General features: G+C 54.4%; 1 protein-coding gene across 1 annotated transcript; it reads left to right on the top strand.

Moving 5' to 3' along the window:
• Nucleotides 1-2,073: 2,073 nt before the first annotated feature.
• On the top strand, nucleotides 2,074-23,352 carry NDST1 (N-deacetylase and N-sulfotransferase 1). The gene is made up of 15 exons (XM_015642173.1): nucleotides 2,074-2,146; nucleotides 13,794-14,699; nucleotides 15,235-15,717; nucleotides 15,926-16,013; nucleotides 16,224-16,378; nucleotides 17,451-17,636; nucleotides 18,017-18,145; nucleotides 18,303-18,485; nucleotides 18,810-18,906; nucleotides 19,044-19,167; nucleotides 19,345-19,519; nucleotides 19,731-19,901; nucleotides 20,695-20,804; nucleotides 21,532-21,634; nucleotides 21,739-23,352. Exons 2-15 carry the CDS (start codon nucleotides 14,190-14,192, stop codon nucleotides 21,856-21,858), a joined length of 2,634 nt encoding a protein of 877 aa, XP_015497659.1. The 5' UTR covers nucleotides 2,074-2,146; nucleotides 13,794-14,189; the 3' UTR covers nucleotides 21,859-23,352.
• The last annotated feature ends 1,817 nt before the right edge of the window (nucleotides 23,353-25,169 follow it).

The following is a 25,169-nucleotide window of genomic DNA, read 5'->3' as shown; positions in this document are numbered from 1 at the left end:
ATTTTTCCATTTTCTTTTACGGCCATTTTTAGTTTCTAGAAGGGCAGTTGGTGCAAGCACACATGTAAAACGATGTCAGGAACAGGCATAAGAAGATTAAAACAGAAATCTCCAACACTGAAGTTAAAGCACTTAAGGAATTGGCAGAGACTTCAAGAGCGAGTTTCTGGTCCTAATGAAGTTGGTGGAAGTGCTGCCATGGACTTCAAGGGGACCATAATGTGGCTGTAACTCAGTAGGGAGCTGGAAGTGTTGATTAATAAATTGGAAACAATGTGGAGGAAAGCCGCTAAACTGCTTTCTGACAGATGTGCTGAAGAAGACCCTGTAGCTTAAAGCATGCAGGAAAGGAATTGGTTTCCTTTGTGTTTGCAAACAGAAGACAGGCAAGAAAAAAGGCTACCTGATATTCATGTACAATGGCAGAGCTGGTATTAATAAATTCCAGTGCCTTTCTGAGCAGCTTTCTGTTTCCAGTTAAAAAAAAAAAAAAAGAAAAGAAAAAAGTATTCACAAATGCCAGACCTAGAATTCAACAAATTCCTTTTTCTCAGAAGAAATTATTCAGTGGAAAACTTTACTGCTTGAGATCGTGGATTCTGCAGATTGTTCTTGGAGTTTGGTACATGCCTTTGATTACTCATTGCTGGCTTTTTGCTCAATGATTTGTGCATGAATCTCCTCTGGCAGAGGTTAGTGTGGCCTCAGAATGCTGTTCCCAGGGGAGATATTTTTTTCAGGCTGAGTTTGCAAATCATTTAAGGCTGAAAAAAAAATAATCCCGTTAATACCCTTTATAGCAGTTCACAGCTGAAAAACTTGCTGTTTGTCCCTTTTTGTTTTCCAAGCTTTCAAGTAACTTTGGCATTTGCAAAATATTCAGGGATCTTCAGAGGAAATGCTTGTGAGGGAAGTGAAATGTTTAAGGATAAGAAGTGTTTGACTTCAATGAACACTTAGAAAATTTGCAGCCATAATAGTCTACCATTCTTTGTGTCTCTCTCCCTACAATTTCCTTTCTTGTTTTCCTTTTGTTTGTTTATCTGCTTGTTCCATTTGATTGAAATTGCTTCCTTGACTCTTGTTCAGTCAGAAGCTCTCCCAGGGTATGCTGCCTAAACCAAACCTAGCAGACCTTCTGCCACATCTCATCCCCGCGGGCTGGACATGAAACTTGTCCCCATGGGCTGGACACAAAACCTGTCAGGGCTGACTTAATGCACCACATCCCTTCTAACATGGGCAGTGAGACAGACCTGGGCGGCTCGTGTGGGTGATTAACTCTGGACTGGAGCGTGTCTCCACATGCCGGCACAGTCCCCAGCAGCCTCCGAGGGCAGGGCAGGAATGGAGCAGCTCGTTTTCCCCCTCTCTGAGGAATGAAGGGAATTTTGTGTGTGTGCATGCAGGTTGGGGGCAGTCAGCCAGTAACTTGGATGTGGCCCTTGATCTTGTTTTGAAGTCCGGGAGAAAACACTGAAACGATGTTATACCAGCACCCTGAAATGACACCCGAGTTCTGCAGATGGGGAGGAGGCTGGGGAAGACCTCAGGTTTGACTAGCTTTAAATATCTGACACAAACGGATGTGTGCACACTGGGGGAAGGATGGAAAGACTCTGTGTAGGAGCCCACACTCCCACACTGACACCCCAGTTTAAACCAAACACACAGCCTGGGCCGTACCCTCTGGGCATCCCATCGTGCTCATCCCGGGAAACAGCGGGAATGTGGGGGCCTGGTGGGAGCATCGCTGGGCGCACGGATGATCGCAGGCACCCCGGGCGCGGGGATCTGAGCCCTCCCGCCGGGGATTATCGCCCGACTCTGGCTCACCCCGGGGGCCGGAGGGGGCGAGGAGCGGGCGGCTGCGCTGGGCAGGGCACGTGTGGCGGGGGCAGCCCCATGCCCCGCGCTGCCCCCGGCACTGCGGTCAGCGCCGTCCCGGCCCAGCCCCGGCTCCGGCCGAGCCGCGGAGCCCCGCGCGGCCCCCGGGGCGGTGCTGGCGGGGGGCGGCGGAGGCGGCGCCTGCCCGGGCGGCGGGCGGGACGCGCCGAGCGGGGCCGGGCCGGCGAAGCGGGCGGCGGCGGCGGCCTGGCAGGGCAGGACAGAGCGGAGAGGAGCGGAGCGGGCCCGGCGGCGGCAGGTACGGCCCGAGCGGGGCGGCGGCGCAGACAAAGGGCGGGCGGGGGAGCGGGCGGGCGGCAGCGCGGGCCGGGGCCGCCGGGCCTCGCACCGCCCCGGCCGGGCTGCGCCGGGGACCGGGCCCGGCGGCTCCTCCTGTCCCCCGGGAACGGCGGCACCCCCTGCCCGTCCCCACGGCGGAACTGCCCGGTGCCCTCGGGAGGAGCCGGCCCGGGCGGAGCTGGGGGTCCGGTGGGGAGCCCCCCGCCCCGAGCCGTCCCGCGGCCCCGCCGGGCCGAGGGGGTCTCGCCGCACGGGGCTCGGAGGAGGCGGCGGGGCCGCGCCGTGCCCGGGGGTGCTCTGGCCCCGCCGCTCCCGGGCACCGCCGAGGAGCAGTCGAGGCCAAGCTGCAGCACGGCGCCAGGCGCGGGGTGCGAGGCCTGGGGCGTCCCCGCTCCCGAGGAGTGCGAGTGGTGGTAACTAAAATCGTGCAGGACCAGAGCAGCCAGGGCACCTGGAGGTGCACACCTTGCGCATGGCACGGCTTGCCCAGCCTGGCTGGCGTTCCTGTGGAGCACCTCACCACCCCCTCTGGAAGAGGTCCTGGCATTTTCTCTGCCGCTGGTGAGCTCCTGGGCCTCTCCTGCATAGCTGTGTGTGTTGTTTCCCCGAGTGTTTTGGGTTTGTCTCCACCACTGCACAGACAGGCTGTCCCCCGCAGATGGGGGCAGTCCCTGATGCCTGGCGGCACAGAAGCCACACCAGCTTGGGCGACCTTTGACATCACCTGGAAGACTTTACTTCCCATCGAGGCGGGTGCTCCCAGCACTGCAGTCATATCCCAGCACCGGGACTCTCCTGTCCCGTGATGCCAGCCAGCTGCTGCCACAGCACACCATGGGGATGGTTGTCTTCCCACTAACCGTGCTTGCAGGGTTGGGAAACCGGCGCCTTGCAGTGCCCCTTTGTCACCGGCAGCCTTGGAACAGCAGCTCTTCCTGCAGCAAAGCAGCATCTTTGTTACATCTCAAGAGTGGTTTTTACTGGGGCTGGGCTGGTAAAGATGGGGAGGTGAGCAGCCCTGTGCCTGCACCTCTTGCCTGCACATGGGGACCACAGCTGAGGAAGCTGTCCTTTTCCAAATAAAACAACCAGGACAAATTCAATAGGAAATAAGTTCCTCTCTTCAGAGTGAACTTGGTGTGGGTGGAGAAGAAGGAAATTAAACAATAGAAAAAACGTGCGGGGCTTGATATGGCAGGAAAATAAACTCCCAGCGCTCTTGGCCTCTGGCAGAATGGCCGAGCATCTTCCCTTTGCCTGTGTCAGTGTTCATTTTGAGCAAGGCCAGTGAAGGCCAAGCTCATGTTTCCCAGTGCACCTCCATGGCTGAGGCATTCATGTGTGGGTATGGGGAAGCCATGAGCTCCCCTTGCCATCCATTGGGGTCACCTCACCCAGCCCCATGCCATGTGTACCCACCAGCTATAGCCCTCAAATTTTCCCCTTCCAACCTGGAGCTGCTGGCACAGGACACAGACGCTGGTGGGGAAGCTCACACACACAAAGTCCTTCCCGCTTCCTGTGCCTTTGGGAAGCTGCTGCATCTGGTATGATTTTGTTTGGATGGGATTGGAAAATCCATCCCAACAACATACAGGAAAACAGACTTTTCCTGACAGGTTGTTTTGGGTTTTCCCCACCGTTCTCTGTGTCCCTGTCAGTACTGTAGAACAGGACATTTAATACGCTGTTGGTGGTAATTTAAACTGAAGGAAGAAGACACCTCATAAGGCAAAACCCAGGCTGGAATGAAGAGGGAATGATTAATATTTTCTTCACTAGTGTGTCATGGTGAAGTATGGCACAGCCTTCTGTGTCCCTGCTGCAGAGTGTCACCATCAGCACCTGCCCATCTCTTTCCACAGGCTTTTATGAGCAGGTTTGATTTTGGGATATCTCTGGGTGCTGGGCTGAGGATAGAGGGCTGTGGTCTCACAAAGTATCCCATCTTGGCCAGCTTCTGACTGCATGGGAGAGATGGAGCTGCTCTCTTGTCTCTCTGTACTCTGGGGCAGAGTCATGAAGCGTTTTGGTTAAAAGGGGTTTTGTACTCATTAAGATGTACCTTAATGAGTTGTGTTTTTATTTTTGCCAGAATAAGATTAGGACCTAAGAGAAGCAAGATACTAAGTTCCTATGTCATGTGTTTGTTTCATGGCCTCATAGGACAGGGGTTTCCAGTCTGTCTCACCTGTGTTTCCAACCCCTCCAACTTCAGGACCTCATGACAGCCCTTGACTTCTCTGTGTGTTTTTGGCTGAGGTGGTGGCATTGCTTTGTGCCATTGTCACATGTATGTTGGTGGTATTGGAACTTGACATAGGGTCAGGAGGACCTCAGTGGAGGGAAAGTGGGATGCTGCTTTCTTGGAGACCACCTATAAACCTTGGGGGCTGTGACCAGTCTGCAGGTGCCAGTGGGAGATGGTGCCCCCTGTGCCCAGTCTGTGCCTGTCCCCAGGTGTGGAGGAGCAGGACAGCCCTAGTCCCGGAGCCCTGGAAGGGCTGGATGAGTCACACCCTGCCAACACGGAGAGTTGGTGGCCTGTAGCTTATGATTCATATTGTTTTCCTGCAAAAGCCCTGACTGTAATGGCAGAGCTTGCAGAAGACTAATCAATATCGAGCTGTAAATCCTGTGTGTGACTGCGGCTGTGGGGCTGGGATTGGGAGCACCTCGGTTCCCATGTCTTCCCAAAAACCAGGACCTTGCTGCAGCCTTTTGGCACAGAAAGGGGACGGGATCCTCTGCACTACCTTCAGGTGACAAGCCTTCCTAAAGGGGTTAAGGAAGGTCAAGAGATCCATAAATGGAAGGTATCCCACGAGGAACTGCCTTGGTATTTATAGTGGGATTGTCCTGAGTTCAGCCCTGCTACTGATCTGGTCAAAGCTGTAGATATGGAGATTGTCTTGGAGAGATCAAGGCTCTCTTCTAGGACCTCTGCCTTCTTGTCCTGCTTCTGCAAGATATTCAAAATACCTTGGAATTTACATTCAGTGTTGTAAAGCAGGGAAGAAGTGTTTCCTGTCTCTGAGCTTGGGCATGTTGAGGGTTGGATGCACAGTGAGGAGTGTCTGGCTCAGCTCCCTCTGCCACATGGGGAGATGTGTGTCTCATCCCAAAGCTCTGGGTATGCTTAGGAAGGATGACAGCCCTTAGGATGTTGCTGCTCCTCGGGGTAACCTGCTGCTCTCCTGGCTCTGCTTCCCATCTCTTGGCAAAACCCAGATACCTTCTAGCTACTTATCAGCACCTCACCAAGTATTCCTCTTTCTTCCCAACACTGTCTGCATCTTCACAGGCTTGTACAACCCTGCAGCCCCAGGGCTTGGAGCTCTTAGAGAAAGGGAATGCATTAAAAAAAAAGTGTTAACCGCGCAGTCCTAAAGTACGGCTGTGAGTACTCTCAGTGCCTGGACATGTGGCAAGGGCCATTTTCAGTCTTCTCCATCAGCCTTGATCCATCACTTTCTGTGCTGGTACACTGCTGGTCTCTGGATTTACATTGGAGAGTGGGATTGAGGCCAGGAGGGAAGGAGTTGGTGCAGGTGGGGCATGACAGATTGGTTCCTCAAGCGTTTGTTTGCCTTGGAGCCCCTGCAGAGGAGAAGGAGAGGACAGGGCTGATGCTGGAGCAGGGAAACAGAAGCAACATACTTCCCCTGGACATGCCATTAGGTTCCTGCAGCCTCAGACCTGGATCTGGAAATAGGGGAGGCAAGAGGCAGCTCAGATGCCAGCAGCTGTGCTTCTTCGGGGCAAGTGTCGCCTTTGCCAGTGCTGTTCTAGGGGTTGAAAACAAAACAAATCTTTCAAGTGTCCCCTGTGCTCTGTGCCTGTTCCTGCTCCCTGTGTTTTCCCTGGGCTGCTGAGCCTTGCAGCCTCTGGTACATTTTAAGGGTGACAAAGTTTACATGCAGAGGTAATGTCTTTTATTAGCCTAACTAATACCTTTAGGAAAAAACAGATGTGCTCTTGGGCCTGAGAAATGCCTGCGCGGCCAAAATGTGTCGCTTTTTCCAACTGTGTCCATGGGTCTAATAAAAGATCTGACCTCCAGCGTGTCCCGGCCATGACCTTGGAGCATTGCTGGCCCTGGAAGCGTCCTGCCTGTGCGTCAGTGTGTGCTGCCCAGCCCTCCCAAAGGACCTGCCACCCTGGGAGCCATCGTGGGAACACACCCATGTCACGGCAGGGACTGCTCTGACTTCTGATTCAATACCGGCTGCCAGCACCTGGCCCTGCGGGTGCTTTGGGCTCCTGGCAGCGTCTGTCCTGGCAGACTGCAGGGAAGTGGAGGTCAGAGGCAGCTCAGCAAAGCACTGGGGCATCAGGCAGGATGGATGTGGTCTGACAGGAGCGTCCTGGGGAGCTGGAAGGAGGGAGCAGCTCCATCCTTGCAGGGATTTCTCTGGAATATGGGCACTGGCGGGGGGTGTCAGTGTCTCTGTGTGAGCTGGTTCATGCTGTGGTTTTATGGATTCTGCTTTGCAAAAGTGCTGGTTTGGGGTTGGATTAGCACTCACAGGGCAGCCTGTGCTCCCCAGAACAGCTGGCAGTTCTGTGGCAGGATGGCTCTGCTCTCCTACCAACTTGGGAAGCTGTCAAGAAAAGGAAGCTGGCCCATCCCGTGGGGCTCGCAGTGCTGCTGTTGCTGGGCACAGGGAATCACTGCTGCCTCAAGGCTCTCTGAGATCCAGTGTCACCCTCACACTTGTGGCAGGACCAGCATCTCTGCAGGGAAAGTCTGGCCAAGCCAAGTGTCAGAGGCAGCAAAAGGTGGCATTGAGAGGCTTTTAAATCCGTGGGGTTTTTTGGGTAGGAGTCCTTGTGCAACCTGCTTGTGAGAGAGCAGGCTGCCACTCCAGTGAAATATAAAAATGCATGTGAGATTATTTTCCCCTCATCCTTTTTCTTTTTAAAATACTCGGGATTCAGACCCTGATTATCCAGAAAGGCTCTTGGGTGCTTGGAAAGCCACAGGAACCGACACGGCACATTTCGAAGCAGGAAAACCTAATTCATTGAGTGGATTATTTCCCCCTGCAAACCCACTTAAAATTCATGGAGAGTTTTGTCGGTAAGAACCTGTTTCAATTAACAGACAAAAGAAACTCTCCTCGTTAAGCGCCTCTTTCAATTAAGGTTTGGGAGAATTCCCCAAGCTCTGCTCCAAGGCTGTTCCCAACGATTCAAGGACAAAAAATACCCCTGAGGAGGAGTCACCTGTGAAGGGTTTCAGCTTTTTTTGGGGGGACTGCAGTGGCACAACCCAGACCATAACCTGGATGTGGGGTGTTGGGGTGTTTTGTTGGGATGCTGTTGGGGATCATCAGTGCTGAGTGATCAGCTGCCCAACCCCAGTGTCCCTGGGGCATAGGAGAACTAATGACTGCTGCTAATTGCTGGCCTAGTTTGTGGAGGAGACTGATTTCATGTGGCTACTGGGAGATGGCTCTTCCAGATCCGGATGCTGAGGACAAGGAGGGTGGGAGCCACTGGTGCCCCAGGATCAGAAATGGGGTGACCTCTGCAGAGGGATCCTCTGTACAGCCTCACTGACAGGGCTGGGGCACCTTGGGACTGGGGAACGGGGTGGGAGATGGGGATTAGCAGGTACAGGACCCTGGGATGTGGGTTTGAGATGTGGGGTTTGCTAGAGCTAGTCTTAGAAACCCTCCAGTTTGGCTTGCCAGCTGTTCTGCCATGAAAAGTTTTAATCATGGGCTTCCAGAAACCTCACTGAGTTTTTAGGGATTTAGATTTTTTTTAAAGATTTATTCAGGTTTTTTCTCCCATAAAAATTCAGCATATACATGCCACACACTGAACCTTGCTTTTTCATCCCTCTGCAGGGATGTTCTTATGATTGTTTTTTTGAAGAAAATCTGAGAAAAACATTACTTATATCTTTTAGAGTAAAACTGAAGTGCTAACAGGGCTTTCTGGGTGAAAAAAAAATGCCTCTTCCAGAGCTGGACACTTTGACTAAAAATAACTTTTTAAAAGTGAAAATTCTTAACCACTTCCACTAGGTTCATTGCTTATATTAGTTTCTTTCCCCCAGGAGCAGGAAGGTCATGGGCAGACAGAGCCAGAGGTTTATTTCCAGAGGGGAGTGAAGTGTCAAAGGGAAGCTTGGTTCAGCAATCCAGGTGAATGCTCCAACTGCTCATTTCTGGCCAGGCTCTATAAATCAGATCTTAAAAAAAAAAGCTGAGGTAAAGGCAGAATTTTCCTGCTGAAATCCTCCTAGGGTGGAAGTTCTCCAGACCTTATAAATCATGGATGAGTTTTCCTGATACTCCCTTGTGTTTGGTCATATCCAGCCTGTGCATGAAGGGGAGAAGCCGAGGCAGGTGGGTTTGCAGTGGGAGCAGCACCAGTGGCTGCCAGTCACTGCCTGTCTCAAGGTCAGCTGCTGGGGCTGCCCTCGTCCATTTTTAACTTGGCACCTCTTGGGCACCAGCAGAAGGCTGGTGTCCTCAGGAAAGGAGCACTGGGATTGTCCCTCTTCCTGAGCAGGGTGTTTTTCCTCCCTGGTAGGTTGTAACTACTGTTTGCAAAGCACTTAAGCAGCCTATGTAATTTACCACTAAGATGCTCCTTATCTGGCATTACAAGACCTCAGGCAACTGGGTGACTGGGACAAGCTCCTTTCTTCTCCTCTGTCTCCTTCTCTGGGTTTTCTCCTCTCTGTCTTCTCCACATCCCTCTCCCCTGCCCAGGCACCCAGGTTTTCCAGCTTGGCAGAAGGCAAATGGATGTCCCTACAGCTCATCGCTCTGTCCAAGTCTCTTGGGTCCATCCTAAAGGCTCACCCAGGCTGTCAGGACGTGGCAATCACCAGGAGAAACTCTTGGTTTTTCCAGTGGCTGAAGTTTTTATGCTGAGTTCTCTTCCTGGGCTGCTATGGCTTTGTCTCCTGTGGCACAGGGCTTGTGCCTCAGCTCCAGGAGCACTCTGGTGGGATCATCACACCACCTTGCAGCACAGTAAAGGGGATCATCTCCTGATTGTGCCTTCTCTTGGTCAGTGGGTCCAGCTGTGGATGGGTGGAGAGGAGATGGGGACAGGGACAGCCAGTGGTCCTTCACACTCTGAGATAGCTCTTTTCTCTTGCCAGCACTTCCAACTGCCTGCAGATATTTCCAGTTGTAGCTGGGATCACTGTCATTTCGAGCTGATAAAGGCAGCGGTGCAGAGGTGGTTGTTTAAAGGCCATTTTTTCATGCCAGTTACTTTTTCATTTTCAAAGCAACCTCCCCTGTCTTGAGCTTGCAGTTGTCTCTTGAATAATGTGATGGCATTAATCTCCTCTCTAAGGACATGCTTAGCTCAGTGGTTTTAGATCTGTAGCCCTCTAAATATTACCAGTGAGTGAAGGGGATTCCCTCTAGAGGAAACTTAAACCTATTAATAATAATTTGGCTGCCTTTTGTGCATCTTTTACATGTAGTGCCGATTTCCAGGGCTGCAGGCCACCACTTAGTGATCTCTGGGGATGCTGGTGAGGGCGACTGAGGTGTGGGAGAGACAGAAGATAGGTTTGGATGAGCACTGTTCGCCTGCTGGGGGCCCAAGTCCCAGCCTGGCCAAATTTAGACCTTCCAGTAGCCTTTTGCTTTCAAATGGGAGATGCAGCAGATGTGTAGGTGGGGCTGATCTGTCCACATTCCCTGCAGTGGTTGAATAGGGGAAGGGAAGTGTTGGAGCGAGCAGGAGTGATTGCAAATCGCTGAGCTGTGCAATGCAATTTAGTATCCTGCCTCTAAATCCTCCTCCATCCAAGCTTAACCCTCAGGGCTGGCTTACTTGGGGAAGTGGAGCTGGCATGGTGGTGATGAGGTGATTACCCAGCAGTGGTGGGTCTCTCCCTGCAATAAGGAGGAGTGAGAAGCAGGGGTGCCCACCCGAAGGGTGCCAGCGCCCTGCAGGAGAGGAGCAGGGTGACCCATATGGCTGTGATGTTTAGGATGTGGCTTCATCTCTGTGGGTTGGATGTTGGAGGTTTGGGAGCTACTAGAATTGGGGATCGAGGTTCTTGCACAAAATCTTGGATTGTCTTTGGCATGACAGAGGATGCCTGCTCCTCCCCTTCTACCCTTTCCAAAGTGGTGCAAGAGAAATGTGTGAGCAATTTCTGGCTCTGTCACGCCTGTGGTTTTGAGCTCCCCTCTCATCTCTGGGCCATGGGCTTGGGACAGTTGATTTATCCAACAGATGGGACTTGTGAACTGCCTGATCTTCACTGCTTGCACCTGCAGCCAGACCTATTCCACCCCTCAATAAATCAAACCTTGCTGTGGTTGTCTTCTGGGATCACTGACCCTTCCCTCTTCTCCGGATCTCTTTGTACTTCCTTGCTTATATTTAATCCTTCCATTGCATCCCTGCAAAATCTCACTGGTATTTAAAGGAAGAGTGCTGTAAGCCACTAATGGAGATGGTTTCATTCATTCTCATCCCATCCGGTGCCTCCCTGACTTTCTGAGGTGCAGTGGTTCCCCAGGCAGTATTTGTGGAAAATAAGTCTGGGCAGGAGGAAACCACCATCCCCAAACTGCACCAGGGGGTGGGTTTTGAAAAGCTTTTCAAACATTTTTCCCTTCCTCCTGCAGCTGTCTTAGATTTGAAGCACTGGTAGTAAAGGGCTTCCCCGTCCCCTGGTTGCACTCCCTGCCCGTCCTGGGGTCGGATCTGGCTCCGCAGGGTGCTCCGGGCTCCCAGCCACGCTGGGAAGCTGCTTGGATGCTGATTGTGTTTGTCAGGGCAGCCGGATTAAGAGCACAGTGGCTAAGCCTCCTCTCTGAGCCTCCTCTCCAGTGGAGTCTGTGCCAGGGCATTGCTCAGAAACCCAGGAGAAAAGAGCATTTTCCAGGGCTCTTCCAGGATCCTCGATGTGCAGCTGTGGCTGAGCACCCGCCTGCAGATGGGAGCCTGCCAGCACCGATTTTGGGGGCCTGAGGTCTGTGTGTGGGACTCAGGCTGACATTTCCAGCTGGTGCCTTTTAAATAACCGCTGTGGTTTTAAAAGGCACCTGAGCAGCATCTAAAAATCAGGTTAAAAGGAAGTTTGACCCTGTTGTCACCTTGCCAGGTCTTGTGGTTTTTTAAATTTTACCATCTTGTTTTTGTTTTAGAAAAGCTGTTGGTCTCAAGGACTTGATTTGTGCTTTTGGGCATGAACCTGTTTCCTTCTCTGGCAGTGAGCTGTCAATTCTCCCACCACTGCTGGGGCTGTGCAGGGGTTTTCAGGGCAGGGTGCAGCCAGCACCCCCTTGCACGGGGAAAGCCCTGGGCAGGAGCATCCCCACCCTGCAGCATCGCCCCAGAGCCCTTGGCATCCTCCCCATGGAGGGTTTGCTCTGGCAGTGAACCGGCAGAGCAGGATTCCTGCCTGCTTCCTGCCACACCAGCAGGTGCTTGGGGCAGGATGCTGCCCATCCTGGTCCCAGCTCACACCTGGGTGCTTTGGGGATCTGGTCTGGCCCCCTGCCTGGGCAGGCTTTGACATGACAGCCTGGGGAAGCTCAGCCAGCATCTGGCCAGAGATGCTGTCTCCAAAGCTGGTCATTAAGTACCAGTAATTAAAAGCTCTTAGGAGAGAATGGACTAATGAAGCACCCTTGGAAATGGCAGGTGATCAGAGCCCTCTTCCCTGTTTAATGGAGGGTGGTGCAGAGATGGACACACGGTCCTGTCCATCAGCTGCTGGCTCTGGTGCTTGGCATCAAACTCACTGCTGCTATTTGCCCACCCGTCACTGTGGGAATGCAGCTGCCAGCACCCACTGCTCCTGGCAGATGAAAGAAATGGAGAGGGAGTGGGATGGCACAGCCAGGGTATTGGATAATGCATTCCCAGCTCTCTGCATCCCTAGGCAGGGAGATGCAGAGAACCTTCCTTTTGCACAAGCACATCCCTAAAATCAACAGACCTGGAGAAGTGCCCTGTCCCAAAACTCCAGCAGGTCTATTGTCTCAGGGATGGTGGAGGGGCAGGAGTGAGGTGAAACAGGGAGAACACACCTCAAGGGGGGTAAGGAGAGAAGGTGGATCCCTCTTGGTCATGCCTGGAGATTATCCATGTGCACAAAGATAAATTACAAATGCATAAACCCGGGTGTTCCACCATGCCCAGCACAGCCAGCAGGGGGAGGTTGCTGCTGTGTCGTGGAGAAGGTGAAGGAGGAGACAGTGATGGAGGCTGGAAGGAGACTGTCTGCCAGCAGCACCTGCAGACACCTGGCTGGAGCAGTGCCATGTCGGCAGGGTTGGGAAGCGCTGCCTGGAGCAGGAGTTGCTGCTGGGAAGGGCAGGGATGACAGGATTACCCTGCCAAGCCCCAGCCTGTAATCCACAGTGCCGCTCAGCCGGCCACATTTAATCCTGTTAGGAGCCCGGCTGGTGTCAGCAGGGAGGGTGCTCAGCCACGGTGCTGGCAGGGCACAGAGAGCTCTCCCTGGGACAAACAGGGACTCCTGCCCTTGTCCCCAGCACTGGTAGTGAGTTTGAGGACAGCACGGTGAGTCATTTTTTATCCTTAAACACATTGCCTCATCGGTCTGTCCCCCAGGTGGCTTCACCTTCTGGCAAGCAGTGCTCATTGTTTTCCTTTTCTTTTTTCAAACGAGCCTTTCACAGGGAAGGCAAAAATATTCCCAAAGTCCCTTTGGCTCCACGTGGACACTTCCACATGCCCATCTTGGTGACCTTGGCTGGCGGCTCTCATGTTCCAATAATTGTATTTGTCCTGGTTTAGGGCAAATTTGGGAGAAAACCTCTGAATGGGGAACCTCCAGAAAGCAAATTCAAGTATCCCCTCCCCCATCTGGTTCAGGAAAAAGATTTCCTTGGAGAAAAGTGGAAAAAACTGTTTATTTTACAGAAATTGAATAATATTAAACAACAAAACCTCTCGATGTTCAAAGAGATGGCAAATACAGAAAAGTTCTTTCCATGGGGTGTAGCTCAGCTCACTCAATCTCTTATCAGTCCCTCTGGCACTGGAAAGTGCCAAGACCCAGGTCCTGGTAGGCCACAGGCGTGAGCTCCTGGGGTTTGTCTGGGTTTTCAGTCCAGAGCAGGTTTGAATAGATCCAAGAAAAAATCTTGGAAAGGAAAAAAACAGAAAGGACAAGAAAAAGGAAAGAAAAAAAAGGAAAAAACCAGTCCAGGAAACTTCTCTGCCTCAGCTAGCTAAAAACTAACTAGAAGCAAAGGAGAGCTCTGTCCTGCTGTATGTCCATGCTGCAGACAAGCCCCGAGCTGGGCCTTGGGGGTCTCAGACCACCCCCCATTCTCCTCGGCAGAGTGCAGCTCCTGCTGGGCACAGGGAGGAACAGGGCTGCTTCTCCAGCTGCTTGAGGTGCCAGAGATTCACAGGGGGCTGGGGGCTCCCCTCCACAGCAGCTGGTGATGCCCCTGCACTCCAGGTGCGCCCACAGCCACACTCCCGCTGCATCCCTGGAGCCACCGGGAGCTCGTGGTATTCTTGTGGCAAGGCCTGGCAAGCTCGTGAGGACTCCTGTGGAGCTGGCAGAAAGAACAGCGGCAGCACTGGCGCTGTCCCTACCCTCTCATCGCACCTCTCTCCCTCAGGGAGCCGTGTGGAGCCAGGGAAGCAGGGATCCGCCATGCCCACACTCCCACCACGAACCGCGACAAGGCCGCCCGCCGCCCCCTCGCCCCGCTGAGGCCATGGAGCTGCTGCTGCTGCTGCCGCTGCTGCCATCACCACAGGAATTTTGGCTCGGCAAGGGGACTCTTGGTGCCTCTGCCATGGTGACATGAAGCAGACAGCGAGGGACGCCCGACTGCTGGAGGGGAGAGAGCCTGCACAGGCGGCCTGCTAGTATTTTAATTTATTAGTAGTATTCAATTTGATTTGACCTAATTTTTTGTTGGTTGGTTGCTTGCTTCTTCCCCTCCCCGGGGCTCGTGAGGGGAGGGGGCGGGCAGGGGAGAGGGACCCCACCTCACCCAGCAGATGCAAGGATGACTGTGCTGGCCAGGGCCCGGCGGGGTATCTGGCAGCTTTCTCCGCAGGTGGTGTTGCTCCTGCTCTTTGCCTTCTGCCTGCTCAGTGTTTTCGTCTCTGCTTATTATTTATATGGGTGGAAAAGGGGCTTGGAGCCCTCTGGGGACGTGGCGGGGCCGGACTGCGATGAGCCTAAGGTCGCCCCTTCCCGCCTGCTGCCACTGAAGACCCTCAAGGTGGCCGACTCCTCCCGCACGGACCCCTTGGTGCTGGTCTTTGTGGAGAGCCTCTACTCCCAGCTGGGCCAGGAGATTGTGGCCATTTTGGAGTCGAGTCGCTTCAAATACAGGACAGAGATTGCCCCAGGGAAAGGGGACATGCCCACGCTGACCGACAAGGACCGGGGACGCTTTGCGCTCATCATCTACGAGAACATCCTCAAGTATGTCAACCTGGACGCCTGGAACCGAGAGCTGCTGGACAAGTACTGTGTGGAGTATGGCGTGGGCATCATCGGCTTCTTCAAGGTAAGGGGCTCCATGGGGCAAACCAAGATCCCATGGCCAGATGTGAGCCCTGGGGTCCTGGTGCCCCACAAGGACTTTGCCCTCCCAACGCCTTCTGCAAGCAGCATGAGTTGGTATGGGGCACAGGCTTCTAGCAGAGGGCAGTATCTTAGCTCTCTCCGTTTGGAAGGGCTGTGGCCTTTGGAGATTTTGATGGAAAAAACGCCCTTCTGGGATCAGTCCAGTTGCTTTGAGCACTTGTTTTCCAGCAGCGGCCCTTGCTGGGGCTTGCCAAAAGCATGAACAGGTATTGTGCTCAGCAGCCCTTCTCCTGCCCAGGGCTTCTAGCCTTGGGGCGCTTTGCACATGAGCGGGATTGAGTGTGTGAGGGGTATGAGGGCACTCCATGCTCCAGAGAGGAAGGGGGGAACCCAGAACCTGGATCTCTAGGGGTGCTGAGCCACTGCCTCTCTTGCTGTGGCTGCTGGTGTTCCTTGTGAGCCCCTGTCTTGTCCCCAGTGTCCCATCTCCTGTAGCTCCCATTTTCCTCATGCAGGCCAATGAGAACAGCCTTCTGAGTGCCCAGCTGAAGGGCTTCCCACTCTTTCTCCACTCCAACCTGGCGCTGAAGGACTGCAGCATCAACCCCAAGTCGCCCCTGCTCTACATCACGCGCCCCAGTGAGGTGGAGAAGGGTGTGCTCCCCGGGGAGGACTGGACTGTCTTCCAGTCCAACCACTCCACCTACGAGCCCGTCCTCCTGGCCAAGACCAAGTCAGCCGAGTCCATCCCGCACATGAGTGTGGATGCTGCACTGCACACCACTGTGATGCAGGACCTGGGCCTCCACGATGGCATTCAGAGAGTGCTTTTCGGCAACAACCTCAACTTCTGGCTGCACAAGTTGGTCTTTGTGGACTCTGTCTCCTTCCTGACTGGAAAGAGGTTGTCCCTGCCCCTTGACCGCTACATCCTGGTGGACATCGATGACATCTTTGTGGGCAAGGAGGGCACACGCATGAAGGTGGAAGATGTCAAGGTGTGTCTCCTGGCTGGGTGGGCAGGGCTGGACACTTGTGCTTGCTCAGGGATGCTCCAGAGATGAACTTTCCTACCCTCAGAGTCTCCCCTGTCCCTCTGAGAGCCCCTCTGCAAAGCACTCAGGGACATTGGTGCTTGCCCTGATGCAGCAGCTGTCCCTGAGGCCACGTGCTGAGGACACCTTGCTTTCTCTCCCCTTCTCCCAGGCACTGTTTGACACACAGAACGAGCTGCGCACCCACATCCCGAACTTCACCTTCAACCTGGGATACTCAGGGAAATTCTTCCACACAGGTGAGGAGGGCAAGGACACTGCTTCTCCTGTGGGTGCTGTACAGCTGGTGCTGGGGCAGCACTTGGTGCTATCCGGGTTGTAGGAGAGTCCTCAGGCATCCCACCCTATTCTTCCATCACCTGGGCACCAAGGGGGGCTGCCCCTCCCTCTGCCCCAGCTGCTCACACAGCTCTCTGTGCTCAGTGATGACAGCAAGTGTCATGCCACAGGTACTGATGCTGAGGACGAAGGTGATGACCTGCTGCTGTCCTATGTGAAGGAGTTCTGGTGGTTCCCCCACATGTGGAGCCACATGCAGCCTCACCTCTTCCATAACCAGTCAGTTCTCGCCGAGCAGATGACCTTAAACAAGAAATTCGCTGTCGTGAGTAAGATGCCACTGGTGGGGTTGCTGGTGGTGAGGGGAGGACGGTAGAAGAGAAGCAAAGAAGGTTCCCAGGGAATGGCCCCTGCTTGCTGGAGCAGAGGGATCAGGTGATGTTAAGTCATGTCCCCCACATTGCAGCTGTGTGGGTGAATCCATTTATACTCTAGTACCTAGAGCTAAAGGATTTATCCGCAGCAGCCAACTTGTTGCTGTGGCAGTGAGCTGACCCAGTGGCTGTTCAAGGGGAGGTCCTTGTCTGTGCCCTGCAGCCGGTGCCCACCTGGCCTGGCACCATGGGGCTGCAGAGGTGCTGCCCAGGGGGATGCTCAGCCTGGCACCGTGTGAATCTGTGCTGGGAGATGATGTGGGATCCTGGAGCCGTGGCTGTGCTGGGAGGCTCCAGCTGATGGAAACTCCCTCTACAGGCTGAACTGTCAGGGACATGTTTGGTTGTAAAGGCAGGCTCTGACCTTCATCTTGGTCAGGGGTTCTCTGTCCTCTTGGGCTGTCCTTAGTGTGGCACTGACACACTGTTCATTATGTGATTGACTGACAGCTGTCTTGAATCCAAACTGGTTAAGCCAGATCTATTAATAATTGGATCCTATGGCCTAAGAGAGGGATCTTCAACATAACTTGAATTTATTATCTGATAATTACAAGTGCATAATTAGAGAGAGACCAGACCTTTCCTACGTAGGATGGGCAGTGTTCCAGCTCAGAATTTCCATGCTGTTTTGTATCTACTGATATAAACCAGTCTACTGCCCTATATAGCTGTATCTCCTCATTCTTTACACAAATGCTTGTCTGTGGCTGTTCTGTGGGTGACAGCAGAAGACCGGGATGAGGATGGTCTGAATGAAGCAGAGGATTGGGTGTCCACCCAGCATAGCAGCTCCTGGGCTCTCTTTTGTGGAGTCAGCCAGCCTTAGGAGAGGATGCAGAGGCACAGCCTCTGGCTGCTCTCAGAGGCACAACTAGACAGTTTGTAGCTGGGAATGGAAAGGGATTTGTTTGTGATTCTGGGGTCTCTACAGTCACCCATTCCACACTCTCTTCTCTGTAGGAGCACGGCATCCCCACTGACATGGGGTATGCTGTGGCCCCCCACCACTCGGGTGTGTACCCTGTCCATGTGCAGCTGTATGAGGCTTGGAAGCAGGTTTGGTCCATCAGGGTGACGAGCACGGAGGAGTATCCACACCTGAAACCCGCTCGCTACCGCCGCGGCTTCATCCACAATGGCATCATGGTGGGTGCTGGCCTCTGTCTCTGGTGCTTCTCTTCTTCTGCCTCCTCCACCAAAGCCAGAACCTCGGGAGGTGGTTTCTGTGCAGCTGCAGTTGGAGGGGGTTGTTCCCCCTTGCTCATCCTGCGTGGTTGAAGCTTGTGTGAGGACAGTTTTTGGCTTTTCCATCTGTCCACATCCTTCCCTTCTGTGTATGGATTCAAGTCAGGGGTGGTGAGGGGCAGTGGAACTGGTCCTGGTTTCTGGGGGGTTGAGGTTAGGTTCTCCCATTTTTTTGGGAAGGGAAGGAGACCCAGCTCTCAAAGCCTGGAGGAGGCCTTGTGGCCATTTCATTGCCTTGGTTTTTCCACCTGTTCCATCCATATATTTTTATCCCCCCCCAGGTACTCCCCCGGCAAACCTGTGGCCTGTTCACACACACCATTTTCTACAATGAATATCCTGGTGGCTCCAGTGAGCTGGACAAAATCATCAACGGGGGTGAACTGTTCCTGACTGTCCTCCTGAACCCCGTAAGTACTGCCCAGAGAGAGACAGACAGGTGTCTTGCAGAGCTGTCCTGGCACTGCTGCAGGAGATGTCCCCAGTGTCCTCAGCCAGGGTGGGGCCATCTGTGGGATGGCTGCTGGGTGAGGCTCCACTAACCCTGCTCTGTCCTCTCGGCTACAGATCAGCATCTTCATGACCCATCTGTCCAACTACGGCAACGACCGCCTGGGCTTGTACACCTTCAAGCACCTGGTCCGCTTCCTCAACTCCTGGACCAACTTGAAGCTGCAGACATTGCCCCCCGTGCAGCTGGCACAGAAATACTTCCAGATCTTTTCTGAGGAGAAGGACCCACTGTGGCAGGTACCCCTGTGCCTATAATAGGGGAGTGACCCTGTTTATTGTGTGGGAGAGGGTAGTGGGTTATAGCTGGCCCTGCTTTGAGCAGCTTCCAAGCTGGATTTCTTTCTGATTCCCTGGGTTAGCAGTGGTCTTTCACCTCTTGCTGGTTCTGCAGGCAGTGCCAGAAATGCGTTTGTCCTGTAGAACTGGAGATAAGCCCAGTCTTTGTCCTGCGTGCTGAGCAGGATGGCCTCCCCGTGTGTCTGCTCAGGCTGGAGGGGCTGAGCAGTGGGGTGGGGTCCTATCCAGGCTGCTCTGTCTCTGACCCTCCTCACTGTGTTTCAGGATCCCTGTGAAGACAAACGACACAAGGACATTTGGTCCAAAGAAAAGACCTGTGACCGATTTCCAAAGCTTCTCATCATTGGGCCTCAAAAAACAGGTGCTTCCCTTCACCTTCAGTGCTGTGAGCATGCTGGGAGGCTTGACAGGACCTCCTCGCTCCCAACCCTCCTGCCCCGAAGCAGAGCTTGGAGGAAGGTTTGGCTTTGTCAGCTCTCTCTTTCTGTCTGTCCAAAGGAACGACTGCCCTTTATCTCTTCCTGGGGATGCACCCGGACCTGAGCAGCAACTACCCCAGCTCAGAGACCTTTGAGGAGATACAGTTCTTCAATGGACACAACTATCACAAGGGCATCGACTGGTGGGTCTCTGCATTGTGGGGACTATGTTGGGAGTGCCCATAACTTTGAAAACGGGAGCAGTGGTGCTGTGGGTCTTCCCTTCTTCACCTTCAGGTGTCTGAGATGTGACCTGTGAGGGTGGTGCTGGGGCCGTTTTGTGGTGCCTGTCTGCCAGCCTCACACTGTGCCTCCCCCAGGTACATGGAATTCTTCCCCATCCCCTCCAACACCACCTCTGACTTCTACTTTGAGAAAAGTGCCAACTACTTTGACTCTGAAGTGGCTCCCCGGCGAGCTGCAGCCCTGCTGTCCAAGGCCAAAGTCATCACCATCCTCATCAACCCTGCAGATCGAGCCTACTCCTGGTATCAGGTGAGCCTCTGCCTGTCCCCTGGCCTGGGCAGTCCTGTGGGACAGTGGGCAGGAGGCTTGGTTTGGGACGTGGGGTGACTGCAGATGCCATGCCAGTTGGCTGAACATGATGCATGAGGACACGTTGTGGTGGCCTGGGAGCCTCTGCCTTGTGGGCAGCCCAGGATTTGGGTTACCCTGGGGACAACCCTGCCTTGCTCCTGCCTGACAGCACCAGCGAGCTCACGATGACCCGGTTGCCCTGAAGTACACCTTCCACGAGGTGATCACAGCGGGGCCCGAGGCCACCCCGAAGCTGCGCACCCTGCAGAACCGCTGCCTCGTGCCAGGCTGGTACGCCACCCACATCGAGCGCTGGCTCAACAGCTACCACGCCAACCAGGTAGGGATGGCAGCACCCCAGTCCTACAGTGACAGCACCCAGGGAGAGCCCTCACCCACGCAAAGATGTGGGGGAAAGAGATCTTGGATCCAAGGTCCAATGAGGACTTGTTCCTATGGGAGTTGTTTTTCTTACACCCTACAAACCATGGGGAGAGGAGTAAAAGTACTTGGAGAAGGGACAGAGGGCAGGTGCTGTGCAAGAAGGGAACCTGGTGATGGATGACACATGAAGATGTTGTCACAGCAGGCTCTGCGAGGTCACCCAACACTCACCCTCACTCTTGGCCATAGACCCCTGCCTGGTGTCACCACGGCATTGAACAGGACAAAAATAGCAGGTGAAGCTGCCCATAGTTCAGCTGTCTGCAGGGAACATGGGAGCTGGATGCCAGCCCTGCTGTGACCCACACAGTGCAGCACTGCTGGAGAGTACGGGATCAATCCCTGAATGATTTTTCCACTGTCGATTAACCTTATAAAGCCTTATTAGTTGCCTCCTGCTAGTGTAATTGCTGTGTTGCAATCCCAACTCCCTGTGGGCTGGGTAGCCCTGAGCAGAAGCTCTGATGTTGTCCTGGGTGGGCCCTGGCCCTGGCTTTAGTTGCATTTCATTTTCCAACATCCAGTGTAGGGGAGCAGCAGCACACATTGGTATTTAGCAGGTGTCCTTGTGCTGGCTGGTGGCACTTGGCTCCAAGATGATCAAAGGTGTGGTAAAGGTGTCCTCTTGGCCTCAGGAGAGCAGGGCTAGGAGTCAGTGACACCTCACCTCCCTGCTTTGCTCCCTGCAGATCCTGGTGCTGGATGGCAAACTGCTCCGAACAGAACCCGCCAAAGTGATGGAGACGGTCCAGAAATTCCTCGGCGTGACCAACTTCATCGATTATCACAAGACCCTGGCGTGAGTCCTTCCCCCAGCTTCTTCCTCCACTTTGCCTTTGCTCTCATGCAGGGGGTTGCCCTGGGGGACACCCAGCTTGTCCCAGAGCAGCCCCCAGACTTGGGCCTCTCCACAGAGCTGCCCAAGTTGATTTTGATGAGGCTGAGCTTTTGCCTGAGACACTACAGGGAAGTGATTCCAGGCAGCCCAAGAGCAGCCCTGGGCTCCTGGAGCAGAATTCAGGAGTGCATTTATGATGCAGATGATGGTATTGAGCCCTGGCACTCCATCTCCTCATACATTCCTGAGAGCAGCTGCTGGCTGTGTGGCACCTCTGCAGGTGTCACCTTGCTCTGAGCCTTTAATAAACCCCACTGTGGGAAGCCTCCAGAGCTCCTAGAGAAATAGTAATTTACCTTTGCCAGGGCTTGCCTATAAATGTGTCCACCTAGGTGCTGTGGGGCACTTGAGGGCATCCAGGGACAAAAGTGCCACAGAAAATGATAATTAAACCCAAGTAGACTCTGCTCCCTCAACAGGGTAATGAATGAGCCTTGGTGGACTGCTTATTGAACAGCTGCAAGGGGTTGTACCAGGGGGTTGATGACAAGATGTTAGCTGGGCTGTGCATTCCAGAGGTGGAGAAGTGCCCTCTGCAGGGCTGGACAGCAGTGAGACCTGCAGGACAGGATGTCTGTGGAAGGTGTGAGGGGGATAAGAGGACTGAGGCAGAGCTCTCGTTTCACAGGTTTGATCCAAAGAAAGGATTCTGGTGTCAGCTTCTGGATGGAGGGAAAACGAAATGCTTGGGAAAGAGCAAAGGGAGGAAGTACCCCGAGATGGATTCAGATGTGAGTATGCAGAAAGCCTCCTGGGCTGGTCCTGAGCAGAGCTGTGCTGGGGTGGTGGGCTCCAGGCTGGTCCCCTGATGCTCCTCTTTGCTCTCCCATTGCAGTCACGCTCCTTCCTGCGGGACTATTACAGGGACCATAACATAGAGCTCTCCAAGCTCCTGTACAAAATGGGGCAGACGTTGCCCACCTGGCTGCGGGAGGAGCTGCAGAGCACCAGGTAGCTGCTGCTGCCATCCCCCAGCAATACCTGAGCGGGGCTGACCCTGTGCCAGCAGGACCTTCTCAGCAATACCCAGCCTTGGAGGGGACCCCAGGAGCGCACAGCATCACTGGAGGCTTGGAGAGGACCCCCAGGAGCACAGGGCTCCACTGGAGGCTGTCTGAGCAGTGATCCAACTCTGCAATCCCTGTGCTCCCACCTCTCTGCCTGCCCCACACCTGTATCTCTTTCATTTTATTTTTCCTTTGTAATTCCTCATCCCTTCCCATCCTGCTCTGGCATAGGGAAGTGGCATGAATTGCCCCTTTCTCTGCTCAAAATGGGTTCCAACTGCCCTGGGCCCAAGGGCAGCACCAGAGCTGTCCCTCACTTCCTGGTCCAGCGGTGGAAGAGCTGTTCTGGATGCACTGGTGGTGGCTTTGCTGAGCTGGAGAAGAGGGATGGAGTTGGTGGAAACCTAAAGCACAGAGGAACCCAGACCCACTCCTGCCATCAGCCCCCATGGCAGGAAACAGGAGAGTTTGCTGGATTCCCCCAGCACCTACTTGGAAAAGCTGAGAACAAGGTGGATTTTCCTTTCAGCGATTGGGGCACAACTTCTTCTGTCATCTCTGTCATCATTTTCAAGCTCCTCAACCTCTGGCTGCCCCTCCATGGGCAGTGTGGTGGGAATGTGGCCTAGCAGGAGAAGGGGCTGGCATGCTGGTCTGGGCATACTGGTCCCAGTATGCTCATGACCCCCAAGCCCATCCTGCAATCTTATACACATGTGGTGTTTCCTGTGGTAAAGCCAAGTGGTGCCCAGCACACCCTGGCATGGAGGAGAGCTCGGGGACAGAACAGACATTGGGATAAAGGCAATCAGAAGAACGCTGAGAACTTCAAACCTCTTGAATATTAAAAACAAAAGTATTTTAATAATGTTGGGTTTTACGGGGGTGGGGGGGCAGGGTGTTCATTTGGTTCCCATTTTGCAGGGAGGTGTTTTTCTTCAGTGCCACAATTTGTACCTAAACCCCGAGGGTTTTATGTGGTCTCTTTGGTTGTTAGACATGACATGGACAGAGATCAGTGGGGAAATGGGACGGTTTCCCAGCGGGAGACACATCTTTGTACCGGTGCTGCTGTACAGAGCTACAGCCTCTCCCACGCCCTGGGATTTGTTGGCAGATGAGACTGAGCCATCACAGGTTTACCAGGATAAGGGCCCACATTTCCCCTTGGATGGAGCTGCCCCGCAGGATGTGGGATGGCGGCAGTTCCGTGGGAGGGGATGCAATGCCCAGGATGCCGCTGGAGTGGGGCCAGGGCAGTGGGGTGAATGTTTCACCCCCCATGTGAGGGGTCCCCTGGCAGCAGCGTTCCCACCTGGATGTTTCACAGGAGCCCCTGTAGCTGCACATGGGGCCATGGGAGCTGTGCTGGGGGAGGCTCCCAAGCACTGGTGTACGGTCCTGTTGAACCAACTGCTAATAAATGGGGGGCCCTGGTTTTACTTGCTGGTTGTTGCCTGTGACTCTCACTTGCATGGTTCAGTCCTGCCCCTGGGGGTCCTGGCTGCCTTTGGGCCCGTCTTTGGGGGGTTTAGGAAGGGGATGTGTGGGAGCAGCTCTCCATGCACGAGGTGGCAGCAGCTCTCCAGTCCTGGATCCATCCACGCTGCACGGCGCCCACAGCCTCTCCTTCCCAGGACAGCATCCAGCACCCACTGCGTTAGCACAGGGGAGGGATTTGGGGGTCTGGGGGTCCCTGCTTACCTTCTCCCCTCTGCCCCATTATCCAGTCCCTGCCTGCCCGAGCCTGCCCTCCCGTCTGCTGCTTCCCCACCGCCTTCTGCTGCCCGGCCCCTGCGAAGCGCTGCAGGAAACGGAGACGGAGCCTAATTAATCCCAGACGGGTTTGTTTGAACCTGTCGGAGTGACAAACGATGTGTGGTGCCGAAGGAGCCGCCGGATGGAGGAGAGGGGGCTGCAGTGGGAGAACTGGATGGAGCTGCTTGCCCAGAAGAGAAGGCTGCTAATTCCCAGCCATGCTGGAGCACATCCAGGCCATGCACCCACCATGGTTCCCTTCCTTGTGTCCCCAAGCCCAGGAAGAAGCAGTGTCTGGGACTGGCCTCCAGCCCCAGATGATGTGCAAGGAAACATCTATCTTGGCCCTGGGCTGCCCCAGGTGGGCCCAGCTGGTGCTCAGCTTAGTCCTGAATTAATTGCTTTTTAATTAACAGGGTCATAAGCACAGCTCAGCCCCGTGCCATGGCTATTGGGGTGCCTGGGAGGATGAGAAGGTCTCTGCCCTCATGGCCACAGGAGAGCCCTGTGTGAGGGAGGATCTGTTCCCCTTGCTTGTCACTCGTCTTTGCACCAGTGATGTTTTTTAGCTTCTGTCAAAAATGTGCAAAGTTGGCAAAATCCTTTCTGGGCTGGGCAAGGGCCAGAGGCTGGGCAGCTGCAGCCAGCAGGGCCCCATCCCTGCTTGGGGCTCAAACCCTCAACTGCTCCCCTGCTGTGGCCAGGGGTTGCTGGGGCTGTCCCTTCCCTGACCAGAGACCCCAAGGCATCCTCTGCTCAGCTCTGAGCTTCCATGAGCTGCATGAGGCAGTGGATGGCAGTCAGCAGCTTCCTGGAGTTCCCAGAGGGGCAGAGGAGGATGCTCCAAGCCCTTGGCAGCCCCAGCCTGCAGGCAGGACCACGATGGCCATGGTGAGGGCTGGCTTTCCAGCCCACAAGCAGCTGTGGGGTTGGGTCCATCCATAATGGCTGCTTTCTGCATCTTGATTGAACCTGCAGCGTGCCCTGACACGTCCTGTATCCTTGTCCTGACACATCCCACCTCCATGCCCCAACGTGCCCTGTATCCTCCTGGCTGTTGGGGATGTGCCAGTGAATCCCTGCTGGCAATGTCTGCAGGAGGGATATGGAGCACAGCTGTTCCTGGGCTGCTCTTCCTATGGGGTCTGGCAATGCTGGTTGTGCCCACCCAGCTGCCAGGAGGATGCAGGCAGGGAGAGATGTGGGCAGGAGGGATGCAGGGAAGGAGAGATGCTGGCAGCAGGGTGCAGGGCTCACCTGGCTGGGCACAGGGCTGGAGGCTGCTGGCCACAGGCAGCAGAGTAACTCATGGGGATGTGCCACTGAATGCAGGCACTGAATGGAGGGACCTGTGGTCCCCTAACCCTTCACTTGTCCCCAGCACAGCTGTACAGACCAGGCCTGGATCCTACCCCTAGGTGCCTCACTTGATTTAAGACCCCCAGCCCTGGGAAGGAGGGATTGGAGAGGGTTTTGCCAGGGAATGAGGTGGCAGTGCCAG

Source organism: Parus major, chromosome 13 (genome assembly GCF_001522545.3).
Source record: "Parus major isolate Abel chromosome 13, Parus_major1.1, whole genome shotgun sequence".
NCBI lineage: Eukaryota > Metazoa > Chordata > Aves > Passeriformes > Paridae > Parus > Parus major.
This window is presented reverse-complemented; position numbering and strand designations above follow the sequence as displayed.

What these genes read in the sequence shown, in the direction of transcription:
- NDST1 (XM_015642173.1), top strand. Translation starts at nt 14,190, where the DNA reads ATGACTGTGCTGGCCAGGGCCCGGCGGGGTATCTGGCAGCTTTCTCCG. An exon ending in TGAAGGTGGAAGATGTCAAG is followed by an intron (nt 15,718 to 15,925) that starts GTGTGTCTCCTG and finishes CCCTTCTCCCAG; the next exon opens with GCACTGTTTGACACACAGAA. An exon ending in GAGCCTACTCCTGGTATCAG is followed by an intron (nt 19,520 to 19,730) that starts GTGAGCCTCTGC and finishes CCTGCCTGACAG; the next exon opens with CACCAGCGAGCTCACGATGA.